Source organism: Xyrauchen texanus, chromosome 9, assembly GCF_025860055.1.
Source record: "Xyrauchen texanus isolate HMW12.3.18 chromosome 9, RBS_HiC_50CHRs, whole genome shotgun sequence".
In the NCBI taxonomy this organism is placed as follows: Eukaryota; Metazoa; Chordata; class Actinopteri; order Cypriniformes; family Catostomidae; genus Xyrauchen; species Xyrauchen texanus.
The window spans coordinates 4,890,899-4,910,875 of NC_068284.1; the positions used below are offsets into that span (position 1 = coordinate 4,890,899).

General features: G+C 37.9%; 1 protein-coding gene across 1 annotated transcript in view; it reads right to left on the bottom strand.

Annotated features, from left to right (window-relative positions):
* The window catches only part of LOC127649620 (PH domain leucine-rich repeat-containing protein phosphatase 1-like), a 54,965-nt gene that overhangs the window by 14,140 nt on the left and 20,848 nt on the right, over positions 1–19,977 (bottom strand). Inside the window, exons 2-6 of the mRNA XM_052134820.1 lie at positions 10,227–10,423; positions 8,278–8,403; positions 3,581–3,729; positions 1,972–2,118; positions 1,061–1,288 (exon numbers count right to left, since the gene is read on the bottom strand). Of these exons, the coding sequence (XP_051990780.1) occupies positions 1,061–1,288; positions 1,972–2,118; positions 3,581–3,729; positions 8,278–8,403; positions 10,227–10,423 (847 nt within the window). The remainder of the gene's footprint in view (positions 1–1,060; positions 1,289–1,971; positions 2,119–3,580; positions 3,730–8,277; positions 8,404–10,226; positions 10,424–19,977) is intronic.

Consider the following 19,977-nt stretch of genomic DNA (forward strand, 5'->3'; position numbering starts at 1 on the left):
ATGATGAGAATTATATACAGTTTGATGCCATAGTGTGTCAATGAACTTAGACTAAAGTCATTCATGTATTGCTTTAACTTAGAATCTTATACATCATTTTGACTATTTATGTCAAAAAATATAAATTATTTATATTCAATATTTTTTTTACCTCACTTTACTCACTATAATATAACTCATTTGTGATGACTTTATGGTAATGTACATGAAAATTCAAGACTCATGATAGATATTAGGGCAATCCCACTGATCTGCTCTTCCCAATACATTTTCTTCAATGGTATTGGTCCACAATTTGACATATGTAGCACTTGATGAATTAGTTGTTTGAAGCTGATTTGCAATAAGTTATGTGCTGTATCTGTTCTTTTGCATCACAGATGATTCAGGGAGGAGAGAGGATGTTGAGGATAGTACTAGAGTGGAAGATTTAGGAACTGTAGAAACAGGCCCAGCCAGAGCAAAACTCAAAGAATACCCTCTCACCAGCTTTGGACTACAGGGAAGTGGTTGCTAGTGTGAAAATAAAATTGTCTGGGCTAAGCCCGGATGTCCTTCAATGCTGGAAACGCCTCTGCATCTGATGATAAATTACAATTTAAAAGTGGATTGTTTTGTGCATATTTTTCCATCGCTAGCAAATGAGTGAGGTCTGACACAACAAAAATCCAGTTTAAGCCCTATAGTCTAATAGGGGCCCTGTGCCTATCTCTGGGTTCCTGGCTTAGAAAAAGATATGCACTAAAACAGATTGTGTGCAGTATAGCTTAATTTTGCGCCGATTTTTACAATTGTTTATGTTGCCCCCCCCCAAACAAGCCAAATGCCCCCCCAAACATGATATCCTGGTAACCCCTCTGCTGTATCTGCTGATCTCCTATATCTTTAGTATGATCTATGATCTTTAGTGATAAACGATCACTGAATATCATTTTCTTTGTTAATTACAAACAATTAGTGCTATATTCACACAAATGATTACTTTATATGGTGCAACTGTTTCGTAAATTCCTCCCAAAATCTTGTAAATAGATGTCTGCTTAATTTTGTTTGTGCTCACCGCAGGTCGACGTGTTTAAGCGTCAGCAGGCGTAAGGCTTTTAGCGTCAGCACCGTCAGTTGATTTCCCGCCATACAGAGTCTTTCGACAGCAGGCAGATGCTCCAGCACCGCTGGCACCTGAGTGAACTCATTGAAGGACAGACCTAGATACGCTAGTCGCTGCAGACAGCCGAGCTCAGCCGGAAGACATGACAGAAGATTACCGTCCAACACCAACGTCTGCAGACTGACACAAACAGGTGCACCAAAATGCCAGTTACTTTCAAACAGAAACATCTTACAAAGCGTTCTAGACTCTAGAAATGCATCTATGTGAACTTCTGCAGATAATCCAGGATGAACTTCAAAGACATTAGTCATTAATCTTACAGTTCATACAAAATCTATGTCTAAACACTGTCCATTAACACTTACTTAGTTTAACCATTTTAAACCATGACTTGCACTATACATAAGTAATATTGGCATTATATACATGATGTTAGCCAGAGGGGAACTGGCCACCACAGTGACTCTGGTTTCTCCCAAGGTTATTTTTCTCCATTAATCAACATCTTATGTAGTTGTGTTCTTTGCCACAGTCGCCTTAGGCTTGCTCACTGGCTTTATAAATGCAATTATTATTTAATTACTTATATTTAAACACAATTCACAATTGTATTTGATCAAACTACACAATGATGACTCATAGACTCAAGCAGTGATGTTGGTGTGTTATACAGCATATTCTCTAGAGGTCACTATAAAAGGAAAGTCCTTTCAAATATTGAGAAAGTTATTACATTTGCAGACCAGGAATGTGTATTAATGATGATTTCTAATGATGTTTTTGAACTCGATCCTCACTGAGCGACTGTACTGTGCATAACACAATGTGGGAAAATCTGCTGCAACTGTATAGTCTCTCACTTGGTCATGTTGGCCACGTCAGGATGGATGGATGTCAGGTGGTTACAGCTGAGATTGACCTCCGTCAGTGTGCTGATGGAGCATATGGGTAGCGGGAAACTTCTCAACTGATTGTTAGATAGATTCAGACTTCGCAAGCGTGAAAACCTGCGGGATACGAGAGGAATCGTCATTTTGTGTTTAAAGACATTTCTACAGTTCTAAGTGGAATCTACTGAGATTCATCTCGCACATCACAATTTGACAAATGCGCCCCTTGCGCAATCTCTTTTTTTTTTCTGGATTTTCTCCCATTTTCTCCCCAATTTGGTATGACCAATTCCCAATGCGCTCTAAGTCCCTGTGGTGGCATAGTGACTCTATCCTCCAAGTCCTCAATTTAGGTGGCGGAGGATGAATCTCAGTTTCCTCCGCATCTCCACATGCCCCACCGAGAGTGAGAACCACATTATAGCAACCACAAGGAGGTTATCCCATGTTACTCTACCCTCCCTAGCAACTGGGCCAATTGGTTGCTTAGGAAGCCTGACTGGAGACACTTAGCATGCCCTGGCACAGTCTCTTAAAGTCTTCAACAAAACAAAACAAGACTGTTGTGATATACAGTGGGAAATACCAGTGAAAAAAAATCATTTTTTGCTCTTAATCGAGTTGCACTCTGTGGCGCTGCAGACTTTTGAGCAGTCTCATTCGTAGAACATATTTGTTTCAAATTTTATAACGCACCACATTGTCAGCCAGATGCGTCCAGTGTGCAACCCCCTTTAATTGACCCTGCCACTCACACTTTACCAAAGTAGTGTTAAGAAATATATACATGGGGAAAATGTTCTAATTAGCGATACCAAGCATAGGTTTTGTTTTTCGCCATAAAAATTGAGGGTAAACATTTTTAACATCTTGACATTATTTCTTATTAATAAAGGACAACTTGACTGTTGCTCTTTATCATTTTAGTTTGTTTTGCAAATGAAAAAGGGTTGGAACATCAGGGACGAATTCTCATAAAAGATACATTTTCTATGATGGTGTCAATAGCATCACAAAACATACCCCACTGATCGGACTAAAATCAATAAATAATACCATTAAATACAACATTTTTCCAATAATAATTATTAAACACATTTTTTTTTTTGGACTAAATATATTTTATAAAAATGTGTCAAACAATATAGTTAAACCATTTAATATTATTTAATAAAAGGTTAGGTTATAGAATAATGCATTTTAAATGGTGTTTCTTGAGTATTTTAGCAAACATCAAAAAATGTTGCCCCTTATAAAGTTTTTCAAAAGTTAGTGTATTTATTACCAAGTGGACAAAACTGTCAGTGCAAGCTTGAGATGAAAATGAGACGAGTGATGTTTGAAGAAAACAAATATTAAGGTAAATATAATTTGTTAGCAGAGTATTTTTATGGACGTCATTTCCAATCAAGCTGTAATTTTGTTACGCAAATTATGCAAAAGTGTGAAAATATAATTTAACCGTGTATTCAGGATACATCAGAGCCTTAGCAAGACAAAAGTCGAATTTGAAGCAACAATCATTAATGCAAAACACACACACACACACACACACACACACACACACAAACAGACTGACTTCTGGAGTTGCAGCAGTGTTTGGTCAGCAGGCAGGAAGTTGTGTTTGAGGTTCAGATGTGTCAGATCGTGACTGTACAGCAGGTTGGGCGGCAATTTCTCTAGACTACAACATGACAGATCCACCGAACTGATGCGCTGAGACACCATCTGACAGACAGAGATAGAGATAGAGACAGGTCATTCATCAAGTTACATGAACAAGCAACCTTCATGAATATCCAGTTGGGATCATTAAAAATCAAAAGTACAACTCTCCTCAACAAGCTGTGAGATCTGAGGTAATATTCATGTCTGTTGCACTGTAGCACACTGCAGGATGAATTCCATGCTGAAGTTTAACACTTAAATGGTTTGTTTAAATCCACTGCTCAACAACACTCCAAGCACACATGATAACATTCAAACAGAGTGTGACATGATGCACGCTCAGAAATCTTTCTCCCTCCTCTGTGGTTATTCTAATCGGAGGGTCCCGGTGGGCCGCTCTGCTATCCCAGCACAAGGCTGTCTCTGGAAAAGCGGTGTAAAATAGGTCTGCCCTACTTGTGTTTGTTTTGGATGGCTCCTCCGTAGTAAAGTGTGATAAAGTAGGACTCTCAACTAGGGCTTAGTCATGCTATTCCAATCATGAATGACGTGGTGTCAAGTAAATATTAACATTTCACTCGCCAGTGATAGAGTTGTGTAGTTTCAAATCACTGAGTCCCTTTTACTAAATAAAAGCATTTAATTAAGAAGCTGGATTCAGCCTCGTCTTTCCCTGTATGATGTCTCATGCACGTAGGAAAAAGAAGCAAAAGAAAACAAAAATTTTTTTCACAGTCATGATGATTAATGTAAATTAAAGTTAGCATTACTAGGTTAATTGGCATAACGTTACATTGCTTACAGCTTCACTAGCTAGCTATTGTTAGCAGTCTGAGGTAACATTAAGGATTAAAAGCTGAAACTGACAACGCTAGTTTGTACCCTGCTTTATAGAATGGTTAGAGCATGAAATTGTTAAAGCTAGAGGTAGTATTTATTTATTCATTGAAAAAATAGTTTTATATAAACACGGTGTTAAATGAGGCCCTGTGAGAAATGAGTTAGCACCACAGACTCAGTGAAAGGCAGGCTTTGGCTCTGTTTGTGAACAGCTGTCAATTAAACCTTGGCTGGGGGTGAAGAGCATCATGTATATGGGGAAGAACTGGGGACGCTGTTTCTCACAATTCAATTTATTTCAAAGTTGCTGCAGCTTTAAGAGCACAAAACTGTTTACAAGAGCACAACACTAGCCTCTTTATTTTACTCTCAAAGTGCACCAGATGGAAGTATTTAACTTTAAAATGTAAAAAAATGTATTACGAGGGTCAGAGGTCCACCCGCCATAGTTTCACAAAATCTTGTGGGAAACACTGACTCAAGTGCGCACACACGCGCACACACACACACCCACACACACACACACACACACCTCCATCTGACCCTAGGTGGTACTATAATACGCACTTTTACATTTTCACTAATATTTTCGCAACAATATGGGCAGTTTTTAGGAATAGGGGAACTAGGACCTTACCTAGTTCGGGGCAACAATAGGGATCTCGCCTAGGCTGAGGGTGCATGAGCTGGTTGAATCCTTGAAAGAAGATCGCCATTGAGGTGTGCAAGGTTACAATTCTTTAACATTCGGTAAACCGTGAGGTTTCACGAAGGGTTAATTGGTTTTTCAACGAGAATCGGGAAGCAGAAATAAAGAATGTTTATTGCTATGGAATTTCCTCAAACACTACTCAAAACGGCAACAAAAAAGTGCACAGTGTGTCAAAATAGCAAAATACATACAACAGTCCTCTACGGCAGTGTTTCCCAAACTTTTTTCTGGCACGGCACACTTTTAAGACAAAAATATTCTATGGCACACCACTATCCCACATAGGCTAACCATCGTCAATATTTTTCCTTTTCAAGAACTTGTCCATGTTTTCTGACTATCTTAGTAGCGTGTTTACTTGTAATGTTTGAAATTCAGCTATGCAAAAAACAAAAAAAGGGAAAGAAACACAAGTAACATAGGTCGGCAACACTATGTGAGGTCACTAAATGGGTAATGAAAAAAACAACAAATTGAAAAATTCAAGTTTGCGAGATGTAATTTGAGAGTAATTCGTTGAGGCTTGCTTCTGTTTCACAAATTTGTTCAATTTTATTAACTGATTAGTTCAGTGACCCCTTCTGAAAATGTCACTGAGTGGCGACAAATGAGCGTCTTATGTGCTATGAGTGAATCAGTGAATCATTTTGAGTCGTTCAAGACCGAAATATACCAAGAGACTTTATAGTGTTTAAACATTAAATAACAAAGCAGATCTTTAGTCTTCCTTCAGTCTGAGCATTATTATTATTTCAATAACATCCTTTATTAAAACTTGCATCTCTACAAATCCACTGACTTCATTTTCCTACAGTATTTAAACTGCTGAGCATGACTTTTATCAGAAAAGAACACAATAATAGACCAATAATAATCATTGAGTTTCAATAATGTTCTTTTGTCATTGTAAAGCACATTTCACGAGTTGAGTCGAGACGTCAACACTCCGTTCAACGCCAGCGTCAAGCGCCGCATCGCCCTCCACATGACAAGAGTTGCAGAAAGCATCACAGAGGGGCGATTTTATGAGTTTGTGGGAGGTGTGCATATTAAACATTGAAAACATGTATTTAGAAGAGAGAAAAAAAGCTTGCAGTTGCTTTGATAGCAGAAAGTAATAAAGGGACTCGTTCATGTTCAGGTTTAAGTGTTTTCTTGGTGAATTTAAATGAGTTCAATAACTGGAGTCTGTGATATTCATAAACGATAAGGTAATATTTAATTAAAAGAAATTCTGAGACATTCAATGTCTCTTCACAAATTTGGACAGTTTTAAAATATTTCTTGTTGCTTAGTACTCTCAAAAGACATTATTGGTGATGCACACACACACGTGTGTGTGAAATTTTTTTTGGTGTGATGTCACTTCATAGACTACAATGTATTCTGCAGCACTGACGCGAGTCATGTGATGACCCTTAACACGTATAAATATCACTAACGTCATAGACTTCAATGTATTCTGCAGCTCTGACACGAGTCATGTGATGACCCTTTACACGTATAAATATCACTCACTTCATAGACTACAATGTATTCTGCAGCTCTGACACAAGTCATGTGATGACCCTTTACACGTATAAATATCACTCACTTCTGCACATTAATCATTGCTCTTCACAAACACAAAAGTGACCAATTATGGTTTCAAAATGGCGTATTTCTCCGTAAGGTGAGGAGTTTGGATCCCTGAAATTATAATTTGTTTTCATGCATTTATTTATTTTATAGAATTTGATCATTTTCCACGGCACACCTGACAATCTTCCACAGCACATCTGACAATCTTTCACAGCACACTTTTTCGAGATGCGTTGATAAAAATTTAAAGTTATTTTTAAATTTAATTGGTCTAAAAATTTGCCGATACCACATCAACCGAAAAGTAATGCTATTTTGATGAAAGATTATGAAGAAAAACATTATTTCTTAGCAATAATCTGCACTTTTCATAATACTAAATACTAAACAATTCATTATAAGCCCAAGAACATTTATTAAAGCAGGGTAAATGGGGTACATTTATACATCATGTTGACTTTATAAAGTCAGATTGTGTACGTAAAACAGGCTGTGCTTGTTGTAGTTATAAAAGCACAGAGGTGTAATGTTCACAAGCACTCTGGAATATTAATAGAGTCTAGCTGTTTAATAACACACCATGGTTTACAGCGGAGGCAAAGAGAAGGCAATATTACCAAAAAAATCATACTATAGCAGGGGTTGGCAACCTATGGCATGCGTCCCAGCATTGGGATGTGGAGGGGTAATCACTGGCACACCAGCAACAGTGAGAAAAGAGTAGAATATTTTATTTATATAAATTCTGCTCCTGCATTCCAATCTACATCTTGATGTAATCCTTCCTCATGATCACACATCGTATTGTCATGAGCTGAATGGGAGGCTAAACAAAAAGTTAAAATGTGTCAGGACTGCAGTATACCAAACAGACTTGTGCAGAGCGTGCAAGCCATTCGTGCATCACGAGCTGTCAGTGCAACACTTTCAGTTTATTGAACAAGTAAACGTGCTCACTTTGCTTCGGTCAGGCTGCACGGATGACAGCCTACATTCAGTGTTTCATTTATTTCATTTTGCTTTCAAAATAACGTGATGTAATAAGGAAAACACCACTATTAATCATTGCATACAGGTACACCCTCCTTAAACCATAGTCACACTCAAAATTACATTAAAAGATTAAAAGACTAAAATAATAAACCCACATCATGAGGTTCAAAAATCTGAGTCTACTCAAAATATAAATGAAACCTGGAATAAAGCATTAGGATTTTGCAAATGCAATTCGCCGAAAAGGGCTAAAAGGTTGATCGGCTTGTGCTGCGCAAATGGCTTGCACGTGTAATGTGAGTCTTGTCACACTTTAATAGTGTTTATTCTCCCATTCAGCTCATGAATGGCACAGACATTGGCCAGGAAAATAAAAAAAATGGCACTCCATGTCAAAAAGGTTGCCGACCCCTGTACTATAGTTTTTTCTTCATTTACCAATAGTAAGTCCCTCACACACTCATGTACACACACACACACACCTTTGCAGCCTGCCGATGCCAGCGCAGGTGTTCAGTGAAGCTGTTGAAGCTGATGTAATATGTTTGACTCTGAGGAGCAGCTGAACTGAAGGCCAAACAGTGAGTGTGTTTCTTTACCTCCTCAACCTGAACACAACACAAACACAAAAGACATAGAATGAAAGGTCCAAAGATGAAATACAATACTAAACATAAAAAATGTATTATATAAAAATAGATCTTTATAACCCATATATTGAATATTTCTAATAACTCAGATACCATTTATCCTTTTCAGTAGCGATGGCATTAGAATAGGGCGGAAATTATTAGCCGGTGTTATCGACAACATCTACAATAAAAAAATTGTTGACAAAAATGTATATGATGACGCTGACTGAGGATAGGAAGAAAACACATCTCACAATCCAGATGCACTCTAAACTTTGCAAACAGGTGATGCAGATCACAAAGTATGAGGGAATTATAATGCAGAAATACAAAGTAAATACAGAAGCACTCTCATTGTGGAACCACCCCGGCGTTACATCTTTAATGCAGTTATATTTAATGCGTTATAGCTTCAATAAAGTTCAAATAATACGGAAGCAGATCATGTACTTAACTACAAACTCCGACTCTGCCATTTCTCTGTGCGGTCAGCGCCTCTTCTATGAGAGGCACCCAGCTGAGGCACACTCTGTCATGGGGATGCTCATCCCTTGTGAGCGAAGGCTTAATGCAGCTAGATTATAACGTGATGGCTTGCGACTTAATGAATCATAAACATACCTGTCAACATTTGGGTACCAAAACCTGGGAGACCTCTGAGCGGGGGTGGGGGCGTCTACTACCTGCGCAAATATCAACAGCGCAAATGGGTTTTAGGTTGCCAGGTTGAGGTCTCAAATGGGTTGAAATTTGTATTATGTGTCGATTGTGTGAGTAGGATGCATTTCATACAAGATCTGGCAACTGGACAACCTTGGAATAATATATTTATGTAATTATTCATTTAATTAGTTTTGGGCCATACAAATTACGGGAGTTTCACGGGAGAAATAACAAAACGGGAGGGATGGGTGTGAAATACGCGAGTGTTGACAGGTATGATCATAATATATGTGTCACTGTGCATTTCTTATCGTGAAGGCAATACGCATCTTTATTAATAAGAGATTTTTTGATGGATTGAAGTGAACAGAAATGTGAGAGAGGGGAGTCATCGCCACATTATACACTGCAACAAAATATGTTTTTGTTTTGGCTTGTTTTACAATAAAAATATCTAAAACTCAACGTACATTTTCTTAAGCAGCTATACTGCAGAAGAAATGTTTTTATCTGAGAATGTTGAAAATAATATTAAAAATACAAATATTTTAAAATATCTAAAAATCCTTTAAAAAAAAAAAAAAAGATACAATCACCTGAGGAACAGCATATGAGATATTTAGAGAATAGATCTTGAATAGAAGTATAATTAGTCTTTACTGCACTCAAAGAAGTATAACCAAGATAAAACAAAATACACTTATATTCAAAATACACTCTCTTAAAGCAAGTCTAAATGTCTTTTATGTTGCTTCTCAAGTAAATGTATCTTGTTTTAAGGATTTTTAGACCATTTTAAATGGAAAACAAGACAAAAACACTTGAACACAATAGGATTTTTTACAGTGAATTTCTTTACTGAATTAAACTTAATAAAAAGTTATTTCTTGTCCTTTAATTCAGTGAATGTCATTTAGAGGTATTTCTAAAAGGTGATTTTGTCCTCTTTATTGTTGGTAAGAACGTTTAATACAACCTTTTAAGTCGGGACACGAGGTGAATAATCTGTTAAGAGCTACTGATTAATCGTTGAAATAATCACCGAATAAACATTCTAATAATCATTAGATTAATAGATTATCAAAACAATTGTTAGTTGCAGCTCTACTGTAGAATCATAAGTTAGACTTCAGTACCTTTCCTCCGATAAGTGGGAGAATGTGCATCTTGCCCATATGGCTTGCTTTGACTGAAGACACCATGAGACAAGTGCCACACAAAATGACCTGCCGTCGACTCCAGCGGTTCACCGGCAGCTGCAGCTTTCCTTTACGCACGTTATACGTTCCAGAGAGCTGGATGCACTCAGAGGACTCAATGCTGTGAGGTTTACCTGCAGAACAGAGAGAGACATGAGATTGACATCACCAGGTCTCACTGTCAACTCTAAATGTCCACTTTAGCTTCATAAACACAAGATCAGACAGTGGCTTAAAAAAAAACTAAATAGTGGTTTGTTACGCTCTTTACAAGAAATTAATTGAGTGCTAATTTTTTCAAGTCAAGTACTTACAATTAATTACTGTTCCCACTCCATAATGTGCCTGCAAATCAACAGTCAGTACTAGCTATCAGAGAGTGGAATTCAGATTTCAGTACTGGTAGAGTGGAATTCAACAGTCATAGGGCTCAACGCTAAGGATTTTATCTACTGGCCCAGTCATGGTTAAAATTTTTACTTGCACTGACAACATTTTCACTGGCCCCAGTGAACCATCATGGTTTTAAAAAATTTGTCTAAAGCGAAATATTTTTATGTACACCTGGCAGCCAAATGTTTGGAATAATGTACAGATTTTGCTTTTATGGAAAGAAATTGGTACTTTTATTCACCAAAGTGGCATTCAGCTGATCACAATGTATAGTCAAGACATTAATAACATGAAAAATTACTTTTACAATTTTTAAAAAAAAAAAGTTACTTAAACTACTTTCAAGAGTTCTCATCAAAAAATCCTCCACATGCAGCAATGACAGCTTTGCAGATCTTTGGCATTCTAGCTGTCAGATTGTCGAGATACTCATGTGACATTTCACCCCACACTTCCTGTAGCTCTTGCCGTAGATGTGGCTGTCTTGTCGGACACTTCTCACGCACCTTACAGTCTAACTGATCCCACAAAAGCTCAATGGGGTTAAGATCCAGAACACTCTTTTCCAATTATCTGTTGTCCAGTGTCTGTGTTTCTATGCCCACTCGAACCTTTTCTTTTTGGTTTTCTGATTCAAAAGTGTCTTTTTCTTTGCAATTCTTCCCATAAGGCTGCACTCCTGAGTCTTCTCTTTACTGTTGTACATGAAACTGGTGTTTAGCAGGTAGAATTCAATGAAGCTGTCAGCAGAGAACATATGAGGTGTCTATTTCTCAAACTAGACTCTGATGTACTTATCCTCTTGTTTATTTGTACATCTGGTCTTCCACATCTCTTTCTGTCCATGTTAGAGCCAGTTGTCCTTTGTCTTTTAAGACTGTAGTGTACAGCTTTGTATGAAAATTTCAAGCATTGTGTAGCCTTCACTTTCTGAAGGAAATTAAAGTACCAATTTCCTTCAGAAACATCTAAATCTGTACATTATTCCAAAGTTTTGGCTGCCATATTACATTAAATTTTGAATACAAATTCCTTCAAAATTCTATCACATTTATAATTTGCAAGATATGATTTATGCCTTATGTAACCCCATATAAGACCAAAACTGACTGCTATTCAAAGCACAGTAGGGTTGCCATGGTGTACGGCGTTACTGGTTTTACTCGGTACAAGGGACAAGACTGATGTGAAATTTGGGTTGTCTAAAAGGGGGGAAAATTATGAACACCCAATATCATTACAATAGCCTAACAAATAGAATAGCCTTAAATAAAGAATAGTTGCCTAATTAAGATTTTATGATAAATGAACCTAAATAATGTACTGACAGACAAATGTTCTTTTTACCAACGTATGAAATTACACAGGCAGCAAAGTATTAGCACTGACAGAAGACGTTTAATTGCAGGTAGCGAATATAATGTGCATGGTGGGTAACTGTAAGACGTCTCGGATTCGGAATGACACAAGTAATGCTGTTAGACACACAGACATACACTTGAGACACACTAAGACAATTGGAAAAGACAGGACAGTTCTAGAAGTACGCGCCTTGGTGTCTGCATGCTCTAGTGCGTTCACGTGACAGTGGGCATTTTCCAAAAGGCAATTCTGCACTCTTGAAGGGCACTTCCAGAAGGGGACACAACTAGGAAGGTTGTTCAAACATAATTATGAAAGTTAATTTTTCCACAAAGGACCCTTTCACAAGAATTTTGGTGAAGACAAGATTTTAATTGTAAAGCCATGCTTTCGTAAGCGTGCCCACATCAAGAGCTCCATCTTTCGTAGTGAGTAGGGCATAGGGATGATCACTTTCGATTGAAATTCGCCCTGTGCTTCGGCACATTCAGTATATTATGCGCTCGCACATCTTTGAAAGATAAATATAATCATGCTCGCTCGTATCTGATCTGAGTGCTTGGTTAGTAGACTGTGTTTGCTCCACGTATTTTTTTTGCTCTCTCACTTGTTGTCTGCTTGTACTTACGTTATAAATGCAGCACAAGTGACAGTTCTTGCAACTGCCCAGACTCTCTCTCATACTGGCCTCGGACCATCGGGCAGTTCTTATTGTCAAGCCCTGAGTCAATAGCCTATTAGTAGAGATGGGATTCAGTATAAGCACCATAACAGAATGGAATTCAGCAGTCAGTACTACAAAAAGTGGGATTCAGCAGTCAGTACTAGTATAGAGTGGGATTCAGCAGTCAGTATAGAGTAGAATTCACCAGTCGGTACTGGAGGAGTGGGATTCAGCAGTCAGTATAGAGTAGAATTCACCAGTCAGTACTAGTATAGAGTGGGATTCAGCAGTCAGTATAGAGTAGAATTCACCAGTCGGTACTGGAGGAGTAGGACTCAGCAGTCAGTGCTAGTAGAGAGTGGGATTTAACAGTCAGTACTGGGGGAGTGAGATTCAGCTGTCAGTGCTAGTATAGAGTGGGCTTCACCAGTAAGTACTGGGGAGTGGGATTCAGCAGTCAGTATTAGTTTAGATTAGAATTCACCAATCAGAACTAAGGGAGTGGAATTCAGCAGTCAATATTAGTAAAGAGTGGGATTCAGTACTTAGTATGAGAAGAGTAGAATTTAATAGAATGGGATTCAACAGTCAGTACTGGGGAGTGGGATTCAACAGTCAGTACTGGGGAGTGGGATTCAGCAGTCAGTACTAGTATAGAGTGGGATTCAGCAGTCAGTATAGAGTAGAATTCACCAGTCGGTACTGGAGGAGTGGGATTCAGCAGTCAGTGCTAGTAGAGAGTGGGATTTAACAGTCAGTACTGGGGGAGTGAGATTCAGCTGTCAGTACTAGTATAGAGTGGGCTTCACCAGTAAGTACTGGGGAGTGGGATTCAGCAGTCAGTATTAGTATAGATTAGAATTCACCAATCAGAACTAAGGGAGTGGAATTCAGCAGTCAATATTAGTAAAGAGTGGGATTCAGTACTTAGCATGAGAAGAGTAGAATTTAATAGAATGGGATTTAACAGTCAGTAATAGTAAAGAGTTGAAGTCAAATGAGAAGTGACTATTTCCATAACTTATGAAATATGATTATTACCTGTACACTATACAGTCAAAGATACGGTCAAAACATCACACAGATTGGAAAGGTCTCGAATAGAATACAACAAATATTGTTTTACAATAGAATAAAAGGCCAGAGGACAAAAAGCACAGAGTTTGAAAGTTGTAAACGGATCTGTCTTTTGTTGCGTAATAATAATCGATGTAAAAACTGCTGATGCTCCTGAAAAAACAAATCGAGTCCAAGTACGACATGATCACTGATCAGTGGATATGATGCATAGATCTTAAAATAATCTTAGAGAAATTACGACACCACCGCATATATCTTTTTTGTCATCCTAGGGTACGGTCTCTGGTTACAAAGCACAGCTGTTGTGGACTGCATCAACAGGATGTGTAGTTACATTTTTGAAGTGGTGCACATCAGGCTACGGCGGAGGCTATGGCTTAGGTTCGATGCAGAAATATAAATCGGTCTTAAAGGGAGGAATTCAACAGTCAGTACTAGTAGAGAGTGGGACTCAACAGTCAGTATAATGGGTAGATGCAGCAAATGATGAGAAAAAGCTACAGGTCTGACCTTTCATTTGACCATCATACTCAGGAGTCTCTGAGTGACTACCCAAAGAGCAAGTCTCCACATGGGTAAGTGTAATATCCAGCAGTACATTGATAGTTGAGAACTGATTACACGGATGAGTGATTGAAGTGGTGAAGGACAGGCCAATCATGTCTGAGTGAATTACACAACCAAGAGTATTAACAGCAAACCCTACAGACCAATCAACATGCTAAACATTGATCTGTTTCCCTTCTATTATAAAATAAATATCTGTTATCTATTTGTTTTAATATCAATATTTCCTGTCTGTTTGAACTCCACTAACAGCCCCATTTAAAAAAAAAATATTTTAAGATGATCTGACATGCAAAGTACAGTAGATCTCAATCACAAATAGAGAAAAGAACACCATTTCCATGTTCATAAGGGCTAAAATTATTCTTTGAATAATTCAGCAATGCTACAGTACATTTGCTCCATATGGAGTGAGTGTATATAAGTCACAGACAAATGTATGTAGACCCAGATGTGCAGATTCGCCATATACTCATAAACTCAGTTTATCAACTTAAATATTTAGTTCACCAAAAAAAAGACAATTCTGTCATCATTTACTCATTGTTTTCTTCTATTAGCCTTTTAATCTAGCTCTAAATGGTCATTCTCACATATGTCTCAGTGAGATCTCAGATGACTCCACAGCAGCATTTGTGCATTGACTTCTGAGACACAGAGAGAAATAGATGTGACCCAAAAGTAGCAGTAGCAGAATGTGGGTCAGGACCCCACGGTATGCCACATGGAGCGCTGCAGCCCACTTTACAGCATGGCCCTCAGCTTCCATGCCTTCAGAGCAGCTTTAAAACCACAAACAACCTTATTCACAAACAAAAACACTTTAGATATAGATGAACAATAGCTTCTGAAGACAACAAGTTCTGCAGAGTAAGAACTCTTCACAAGAGACCAATAAATGTACCTGCAGCAGAATCATCCATATGTGACAGTTGCATGTTACCGGCAGGAACCGGCTTAATGTTTGTGAAGATATTCACCATTCCACCACTTTCATTAACAGTGATTCCAGCTTGTTACATATCTGTTACAATAATTGATTAAATAATTAAAAATCTTTCCTTGCACATTGAAAACATGCAGGTGTGCACAATTGAATAACATCAAAAAAGTTTTCAAATATATTTTTCAAGAAAAAAAAAAACATTTTTTACAAATATGAATGTTTGATTCACGAATATTAAGTCAATAAAAGATTATTCCAAACTACTTATGCCAACATACATATTACTTATTTTTTTACTGACTCTGGAAGGTCACACCACATGATATTTTGGTCTTTAAGTCCCAGAAAAAATATCTAAATAACTGTACTCACATATTTTCATCATAGAAGCGGTGTATTCTAGCACACATGGATTAGCCAACACAGAGTCTTGACCTTAATACCATTGAAAATCTTTGGGATGTGCTGGAGAAGACTTTATAGAGTGGTTCGGCTCTCCCGTCATCAATACAAGATCTCGGCCAAAAATGAATGCAATAATAAAATAAATTGTTGTGACGTTGCATAAGGTTATCGAAACAATGCCACGACGAATGCGTGCCGTAATCAAAGCAAAAGGCGTTCCAACGAAATATTAAAGTATGCAACTTTTGTTTTGCGTCAATGACACGTTAGACTCTTTTCCACTATCGAGCCAGGGCTATCAACTGGCCAGCTGGGGCCAATTGCCTCGGACTTTGAGCCACAAGACCAAAATCAATCTGCATTCCCAAGTGGGCCAATAGCCCTGCAGCGTTGCATTAAATCCCACCTTTGATGGTGCCAATTTCACACACCCCGCTCAAGGTGAGGTATAATTTATATTACCTAGAATATCGAGTTTATATCATACGTAAACATTAGCTTGCAAGATAAGTTAGCATTCACAACTTGTGACTGTAACTACATGGTGTCCTGAGTGGTCTCCCTTTTGGTCTTCATTGGGCACTGGTTTGTCCACGCATTTTTATTTTATTTCCCGAACCTGTACCGTTGTGGGCTGGATTCATAACCTGGCAAGTTCAGCTATCTTGGTGCTGGCCCTCTGATCTTACTCAGCAAAACTCCGCCTTTGGCATGGACCCCGATCCCCAGTTGGCCTTGTTTGGCCCAAGGGTGGGCCAAAGGCCATTGGCCAAGGAAGCACTGAGGAGGCACGATGAAGCCCCGGAATTGACAGTGGAAAAGCAACTGGCCCTGTTATGCACTAGCACGCTCTCGTTTAGTCCGACAGTGGAAACGCGCCCACGGTTAAAATCTTGCAATATAATTTTTTTCTCATTATATTATTATATATATTATTAGAGCATTTTTTATTAAAACTGTTTGACTGCATCTCTTTCATCTAGCCTTCATTATCGTTGATAAAATGAAAAGAAACCTTCAACAAACATTTTTGTAAGTAATTTCTTTGCTGAGACAAATACTGCAGATTATGACTGCATCTCTACTACACAAAAACTTGCTGTAGTTCATAGGGCTGTCAACAGGGCTGAGATAATTTTTTGTTCATTGAAATATAACAAAAAAATGTAAGTATTCAAATTTGAAAGATATTATTTAAAGTGGGGGGAAAAATCAAAAAGACATTTGATTTTTAAATCAACTTTGTATCCTACATCCACAAGAGGGTGCAACTAATCAGAATAAAACAATCAGTACCATGTTATTTGCCAAGAACGAATCTGGCTGATAACAATAATGTGTAAAATGTTTTCATAGTTTCAAATATTAAGTGAAAATGATTCAATTGACTGTTCTATGTTAACTTAGTATTGCACATAAGCTTGTACTGGTGCAATAGTACACCACAGATTTAAGCTTCAAAATATCAGCGGAAGTGTTTTACATTAAATACAGTTGTGTACCTCTTGCCTATGCAGTGAGATGATAACAGAGCAAGCTTTAGTAAAGAAACAACCTGCAAAGACCTCCACATCACATCTATTTTTTATGTAAGCATCTGCTACAAGTCTTTAACTGTTTTTCAGTGTCACGTGCAGTAACGATGCATTATTTTATATGCTTTATTTAAAGGAAATTCAATGTCTCGAGACACCCACGTTCACGTTCTGTTTTATCCGTTGCATTGCACCTGTTTTAGCCCAAGAGGTCACAGTTCTTGCCACATATCCAAAATTTGAATGTTCATTTTAGCATGCGATTGTTCATTTGTATCTTAAATTTGACAAACATTTGAAGGTCAAATTTAACTTGACAGCCTTTGTAGCTCGATATTAACTGTGCATGTGAATGCACTGAATATTTAGCAAAATAAATCACTAAAAATATCTGAAAACAGAATTTGTTTTTTTAATGCATTGACTAGGCTGTGGATAGAATTTGGAAGAGACACAAGGGAGAGGTAATATGTAAATAGGCAGAGTTGAAACCAATAATCCCAAAATGGCCAAATATGGCGCAATTTATATATTAATATGATTGAATATGGCCGATATATATTATCACAAGCTTTAATCATTGAAGGTGTCTTAAACGCAACACCTCGTATGGATCTTAAACAATCTAGGTGTGCTGAGGTTTTTACCAGGCATGATCCGCAAAGAGGAAGCCTCAGCCTTTCCTGTGTGAGGTGAGAGGAAGTCCTGTGCTTTGACAGACACGCACTCTCATTTATGAGCTCATTTCCCATTTCTATACATGCATTACAATCCATTACAATCAAGGACCTTTAGAGCATTATCCTGTTTGAGGAACAATTACCCAATTAAAGTAACATATTCAGTCCTAAATTACTAATATAATTCATATGTATTAACTGTGCTGGTGACCAATCATTGCTCTTTCTGTAAACATCACTGAATAGCCCAGCTGTTAATGGCTGTGAATATGTCCACCGCCCACGCCACAGTAACAAGACGCCCCGCTAACATGTTTCCCAACCCTGTGTGCGATGATATTGTAGGGTGCACTATGGCTGACCTCCCTGCAGTACGTACACACCCCATCTCCAGGGTAACTCTGGGGATGTACACTGGTGGAATGGCACTTTGTCCAATGTTTATATTGATTTCTATTTATAAACACATCCTTCCCGTCTCGAGTTGTCAGGCAGATAGAATCCTATGGGTATTCTGTCACATAGCCGTAGAAAGGGTGTGTATGTGCTATATTTGTCCACACGCATGTGTGCATTTGTGTGGTCTAATGCACTGGAGAAAGATCTGGAGCAAGCAAAATTGCCCGTATGACATATTGAGGCTAAAAACTCCTGAATAATTTCACAACATTAAAAGGCTCGTGACTTTGAATAAGGATCTTGTATCTATTCTGAAGGATCTTACATATCTCACCAGCTACGTTTGGAGATTTGATGATGAAATTCACAATTTCTATTTTCTTTTAAGTTGTTTGAAGTTTTACTTCACACTATATTTGACCCTACTGCTAGCATACAGCATACTGTAGATATGGCTTTGTTAAAGCCTGTTGCTACATTTATAAAAAAAAAAAAAAAAATAACAATTACAAACAAAGTGTACAGACACAACATAAACTATTTGCACACTTAAATCAATGTCTTGTGTGCAAGTGTCTGTATCTGCACACAAATTATGCTAAAGCTTCTCAGAGCTAACTTTTCTGAGTAATTTTTTTGTATCGGTTGTCGTATCAGTATCTGCCATATAAAACTGTGAATTATCGGTTATCATGTTGGCCACAATGAACTGTGAATTATCGGTTATCATGTTGGCCACAATGAACTGTGAATTATCAGTTATCATGTAGGCCACAATGTACTGTGAATTATCGGTTATCATGTAGGCCACAATGTACTGTGAATTATCGGTTATCATGTTGGCCACAATGAACTGTGAATTATCAGTTATCATGTAGGCCACAATGTACTGTGAATTATCAGTTATCATGTAGGCCACAATGTACTGTGAATTATCGGTTATCATGTTGGCCACAATGAACTGTGAATTATCAGTTATCATGTTGGCCACAATGAACTGTGAATTATCAGTTATCATGTAGGCCACAATGTACTGTGAATTATCGGTTATCATGTTGGCCACAATGAACTGTGAATTATCGGTTATCACGTTGGCCACAATGAACTGTGAATTATCGGTTATCATGTTGGCCACAATGAACTGTGAATTATCGGTTATCATGTTGGCCACAATGAACTGTGAATTATCGGTTATCATGTTGGCCACAATGAACTGTGAATTATCGGTTATCATGTTGGCCACAATGAACTGTGAATTATCGGTTATCATGTTGGCCACAATGAACTGTGAATTATCGGTTATCGTATTGGCCACAATGAACTGTGAATTATCGGTTATCATGTTGGCCACAATGAACTGTGAATTATCGGTTATCATGTTGGCCACAATGAACTGTGAATTATCGGTTATCATGTTGGCCACAATGAACTGTGAATTATCGGTTATCATGTAGGCCACAATGAACTGTGAATTATTGGTTATCATGTTGGCCACAATGAACTGTGAATTATTGGTTATCATGTTGGCCACAATGAACTGTGAATTATTGGTTATCATGTTGGCCACAATGAACTGTGAATTATCGGTTATCATGTAGGCCACAATGAACTGTGAATTATTGGTTATCATGTTGGCCACAATGAACTGTGAATTATT